The sequence below is a fragment of the Phalacrocorax aristotelis genome, chromosome 11 (genome assembly GCF_949628215.1).
Source record: "Phalacrocorax aristotelis chromosome 11, bGulAri2.1, whole genome shotgun sequence".
Taxonomy (NCBI): Eukaryota; Metazoa; Chordata; class Aves; order Suliformes; family Phalacrocoracidae; genus Phalacrocorax; species Phalacrocorax aristotelis.
In genome coordinates this window covers 13,755,547-13,761,701 of record NC_134286.1, presented here as the reverse complement: position 1 = coordinate 13,761,701, position 6,155 = coordinate 13,755,547, and the positions used below count along the sequence as shown (strand labels likewise).

Sequence of the window (6,155 nt, the reverse complement as noted above, 5' to 3'; positions counted from 1 at the left end):
AGTGAGAGTTCTTTGGATTTTCCAACACTGTGTGCAAACTCCTATCGGAGGGTATCCATATTCACAGTGTGTCCACCATTTATCCTGGCATACCTTACACTTGCAACGAGCAAATGGATAACAATCGCAGTTCAAATGATTGCATCTAATTTGTATATCTAAAGTGCTTATTAGCTTTTCCTCTATATTCAATATTGTGTTACTACATAAGTTTAGCAATTTCCTTCAACACACTTCGTACGCTTCCATATATAATAGATTAAAAAAAGATAATTATAGCAAATATAAACAGCAATATACACTTTATACCAAAAGGTAATGCGGCAAAATAATCAACTAAAGTTCTTATCATTACGTTATCTTTTCAGAGTTATCTTGGTGTCACCTGGAGTACTGATTACTTTCCAGTGGGGTCTCGTCACTGGGCCTTTAATGCGACTGGCATGAGTCCATCCACGCTCAACAGTCCGGACAGCTGTTTCTGTTGTAAGCAAAACAAGATAAGGTCCCTCCCAATTGGGTTTTAGGGTTTCTTCTTTCCACGTTTTAACCAATATCCAGTCCCCAGGTTTAAAATTGTGAATTTTTAAGTCCAATGGGGGTCGTTGCACAATTAGTCCATGTTCCCAAAGCTTGTTACGATGTTCTGCATCTTGTTCCTTAGCTCCCATTTGTTCTAGTTTTTCCTTTTCTGCAGACTCAAAACTCAAATTATTACTAACAGGTACTTGCTGCATAGTCAAAATCGTACTATAATTGCCTGCTACTCGTTTTGCTTCTGTATCAGCTGCATTATTTCCTCTAACTTGATAACTCGTGCCTCGCTGGTGTCCCTTTATATGTACAACTGCTATTTTATTTGGTATTTTCAATGCCCCCAGAACTCGCCGAATTAATTCTGGGTGTATCAGTTCTTTTCCCTGTGAGTTAACAAATCCTCTCTCCTCCCATATTTTTCCAAAGGTATGTACTACTCCGAACGCATAGCGTGAGTCTGTATATATAGTTCCATCCTTTCCCTTCAGTGACACTAAGGCTTTCCACAATGCGTACAGCTCACAGGCTTGAGCCGACCAGCTGGCACTCAGGGGGCCCGATTCTATTGTCTTAAATTCTCCTTTATCCAACTTAATGATGGCATACCCTGACAATCGTTTACCTTCCACTATTCGAGATGACCCATCTATAAAAATTATTTCTCCATGTTGTAATTCCTCTTCTTCTAGATCTGGTCGAATTCGTGTTTGTTGTTCAATCGTTTGAAGACAATCGTGTATTAACTCAGTACTTTCCCCTGGGTATAAAAATTCTGCAGGGTTAACCGCTCCGACAGTCCTTAGGGACAGTTTTGGAGATTCTATGAGTATTCCCTCATACTTTAGTAGTCGGCTATCTGTAAGCCATTTTTCTGCTTTTTGTTGAAGCACCCCCCTTATGTTATGAGGCGCATATAGGACAACTTCCCCATTGAAGGTAATACGATTCGTTTCTTCAAGTAATAAGGCAGCAGCAACAACGATTTGTAAACAACTTGGCCAACCCCTGCTCACAGGATCCAACAGCTTTGATAAGTATGCTACTGGTTTCTTTTGTCCCGCCCATTCCTGAGTTAATACTCCGAATGCTGTTCCTTCATGTATGTTAACGAATAAATGGAATGGCCGCTTTAGATCTGGGAGGCTTAAAACCGGTGCTTGACTTAACTCCCTTTTGAGGCTGATAAACTGATCTTGATCCTGAGGGGTCCACTTGGGTATTTTGTCTTTAGACAGTTGTTCATACAAGAATTTAACTTTAAAGCTGTAATTCTCTATCCATTGTCTACAATACCCAAATAGCCCTAATGCTTGTCGAATTTGCCTCTTAGTGACAGGCATAGGTAATTCCAGAATTCCCTTAATGCGCTCCGGATCCAATATCTTCTTGCCGTTAAACAAATAATGCCCCAAATATTTCACTTTTTCCTCCACAAATTGTAACTTTTCTTGTGATACCCGTAGTCCCTGTTGTGCAAAAAAGTTTAGAAGTCGAATGGTTTCTTTTCTTACATCCTTCTTATTATTCCCTGCTATGAGTAGATCATCTACATACTGTAACAGCACATTTCCCGTTTGTACCTGGTATTCTTTTAAGATCTCTTCCAGGGCCTGTCCAAACAGGTTAGGGGACTCAGTGAACCCTTGGGGGAGCACGGTCCATCTCAATTGCTGTCTGCGGCCTGTCTCTATGTCTTCCCATTCAAAGGCAAAATAATCACGGCATTCTTCTGCCAGTGGACAGGCCCAAAAGGCATCCTTTAAATCAACCACACTATACCAGGAGTTATGGGGTCCTAGCTTGCTTAGCAGTGTGTATGGATTTGCTACTACAGGGAACCGGGTGATAGTTCTTTTGTTTATTTCCCTTAAATCATGTACGAGCCGATATTTCCCATTTGGCTTCCTTACAGGCAAAATGGGAGTGTTAAAGGGTGACATACAAGGCTCTAAGATTCCTTGTGCTAATAATCGATCAATTTCTGGTTTCAATCCTCTCCGTCCTTCTAGGGATATGGGATATTGCCTTATCCTCACAGGTATGTGGGGTTCGGAAATTTGAATTTTAATCGGTGGGATTTCCAGTTTACTTATTGTATCCGGAGAGTACCAGACATCGGGGTTAATTTGTTTTTGATCATCTACGGTCAAAGGATAAGCAGACACCGTTAGCTCTTGATTTTTTACTTTAATTTCTAATTGCAATTCAACAATTAAATCTCGTCCTAACAGATTAAATTCTGCTTCAGGGACGAGCAAGAGTTCACCCATTCCAAATTTATTTTCAGTTTCGTATACCACATTTTTGATTTTGCTTACTTTAAAGGGTTCTCCTTTTGCCCCAATTACTTGTACCTTTTCAGGGGAAACTTTACATCCCTCAGGTATTTGCCTAATAGTCGATTTCTCAGCCCCAGTGTCTACTAAAAAGGTGAACTCTTGTTTATGGGGACCTATTTTTAATTTTATCAAGGGCTCATGATGACTCCGGTCCCCTAAGATATAGAGCCCCTGACTCTCCTATTCCGTTTTTAATATTTCCTCATCCCTGATCCTTTCTCTGCAATTCGTCTTTATATGTCCCTTCTTTCCACAGTAAAAACAACATCTCTGTTCCTTCTTTACTACCACGTTCCCTTGTTTCGTTCCAGCAGATCTGTGTTCACCAGTCCGCCCTTTGCGATCCTCTCTGACTGCTGCTACCATCATTTTTACTTGTCGCTTGCTGCTCTCTTCTTCCCGCCTTACGTAGACTTTCTGAGCTTCCCTCAATAATTCATCCAACCCTCTATTCTGCCAGTCCTCTAACTTTTCAATCTTCTTTCTGATATCTTCCCATGATTTTGCCACAAACTGAGTTTTGAGGAGCGCTTGCCCTAAAGGGTTGTCTGGATTTACCCCAGAATACAGCTGAAGGGCTTTCCTCAGTCGTTCCAGCCACTCAGTAGGGCTCTCATCTTTCTTTTGTATTTCATTAAATGCTTTATTGATATTCTGGCCACGGGGTACTGCTTCTCTAATCCCTTGAATTACTATAGTTCTCAGGTCCTGCATATGAGTTCTATGCACCGGATCCTGATTATCCCAATTAGGTCTTTGGAGTGGCCATTTAATATCTGCTTGGGGTCCCTGGGCATGCTGAGCATCCCACAGTCTCATTCCTGCTCGCCTGATCATATCTCTTTCCTCGGTAGTAAATAATTGACCAAGGATAGATTGCATCTCATCCCAAGTATAAAGATTTGGTCCCAAAAATTGATCTAATCTTTCTGCCACTCCGAGTGGGTCTTCAATTAGGTTTCCCATCTCGGTTCTTTTAAAATCTCGTAGGTCAGCCGAACTTAGGGGCACAAAAATATATCCAATCACAGGTTGGGGTCCCCCCATGGGCATTTCCCTTAAAGGATACATCTGAGCTGCCCCTTTTTGACTCCTAGTTACGCGTCTAGGAGGAGGGGGAGACCCTTGTTCCGATTCTGGTGGGGGAGTGGGTGCTCTGGGGACCTCTGAAGGGGCTGCGGGAGCAGGAGGAGAAATATAGGGAGGGGGGCTTAGAAGGGTTTCGTCTAACTCTTCCTTCTTTTTCTTTTGTTCAGTTTTTACTTCATTCAGTGGATAAAGTCTAGCTCTCGGTCTTTCTAGCCACACTTCCGCATACTGACTCTCTTCTGGGTTAAGGGGTTTTTTTATTGTTAACCCAGAGGTTTAATTGTTGTCTGACCCAATCCTCTTCTGACCCATAGACTGGCCAAACGTCATCTTTAGAAATCTTCTTCCCTCCCCATATCCTAGTACAATATTTTATCATTTTCTGTTTATCTTTCCCTAGGGTTCCAGGGAAATATCTCCAATTGTCTAGGATATATGCCAGAGGGGTATTCTTAGGTACAGTGGGTACCTTTCCCATGGGAGTCGAAGGCTTGCTGCCCTTCGCCCCCATCTTCTGGAATATCCACAAGCGCGCACTCACTCGTTCCCCTTGTTCCTGGCCCAGTCCCTCGCGGGAGATGGGAAACGCAGTACTTAAGGGTCCGCACTCGCCTGGTTCAATATAGCGAACCTCTCACTCGTTATATTCCAGGAAACCCAATCCCGCCCGAACGGTAAACCCGCGAACAAATTCGCCATGTACTTACGCGCCCTGCGTCTTCGTCCGGACTCCCGTGCACAGAATTTTTATGGGATTTTACCGGTTTCTCCTTTGCTCATCATTCTAGAATTTAGGTTCGTCGGTAAGGTTGAGGTAAGCTGTCGGTCGCGGGGCCGCGGATTGCCGCGGGGCGCCTCCCCGGAGGACAGAAGCTCACCGTTCCTTATCCGAGTCACGGCACCAAATTGTCATAAATTGAGACCACAATGGATCATAATCCAATTAGAATTTTATTAATTGTAGCAAGTAGAATATGAGCAAATACAGCGCTGGACGGCAGGGGAGTCTGCGCTCCGCCAACTGCCGTACTGAGCAGTTCAAACAGTCTCTCTTTATACATCTTTACTTCCATGTTCAATGAGATAGTGGAGGTACTTTTCGCATGCTTCAGTTGTTGTTAGGGGGTCGTTTCCTGCTTCCTGGTGATATGGGGTTGCTTGTCTTATCTCTGTCGATAAGTTTGGTTATCTTGCATAAGCACGCCTGGGAGGTATTCTTCGCATGCTTTACATTGAGCTTTAACATAAATCTTAATAAACAATACCTTAGTTCAGTTTCTCACAATACTGAGAGACACTGAATTAATGTAATTTCTGTGAGCTTTGAATCCATTCCTAAATGTAGATTCTTTGCAAGGAGTGAATACAGTGTTTACAGAGTAGTTTAATTCAGCCCAAGTTGCATAATTCAAATTGAAGCACAAAAAAATCAAGTGCTCAGCAGTTTCTCATTGCTCACAGGATCTTTTTTCATAATATCTGCTAGCTTGCCTCTTTTGAGGTAAGCTTAGTAATTTCTGCCTGCTGACTATTACCACAGGTAGGCAGGGAAAGGGACCACCAATGCCTTCCAGAACTTGGCAGATCACTCAGAAAACACAATATAAACATTCATAAAAGAAAGGAAGGGTTTTAGTTAAATGTTTCTTCTTGTCTTTGCCCTGACAGTCTTTGCATTGGCTTGCTGATGACTTGCAAGCTGTGAATTCATGGGTTCTATTGACGTAAATGCAAATTTTTGTATTTGTATTCATTGCAAACATTTACGTAGGAGGTTACCTTTTGCTGCAAAGTTCTACTTGGATTGATGTTGTGGCAAGTTTATAGTAAATTAACAAATTCTTCTGATGAGCTTAAGGCACTGGAATACCTTTAAATAATGTAACACTCATCAGATATTTTTTTTTAATCCTTGTTACGGGTAAGCTGAAACAGATACTGTGTGAAGTCTAATGTATTCCAGTCCAATGAGCAGTTGCCTTTTATCATGCATTTTAGCAAATGATGTGTCACTAAATTTCAGTTGAAATATGACCCTGGGCAGAATGGGCACCATTGCATAAAATCCTAGATGTCTACACTAGCGATACAGAAATCAGTACGTTTTTTGTTTGTTTGGTTGTTTTTTTTTCCTTTCAGCTTGGGCTATTTAAAAAGCGTAGTTACCATCATAAGCATTACATCTATTTC

At 41.9% G+C, this 6,155-nt stretch overlaps 1 protein-coding gene across 1 annotated transcript; it reads right to left on the bottom strand.

Moving 5' to 3' along the window:
* Positions 1–356: 356 nt before the first annotated feature.
* Positions 357–5,143, bottom strand: LOC142063216 (protein NYNRIN-like). The gene is made up of 2 exons (XM_075106666.1): positions 4,673–5,143; positions 357–2,003 (listed from the first exon to the last, which is right to left on the bottom strand). The coding sequence occupies exon 2, from the start codon at positions 1,875–1,877 to the stop codon at positions 357–359; it is 1,521 nt and encodes a 506-aa protein (XP_074962767.1). The 5' UTR covers positions 1,878–2,003; positions 4,673–5,143.
* Between the last annotated feature and the right edge of the window lie 1,012 nt (positions 5,144–6,155).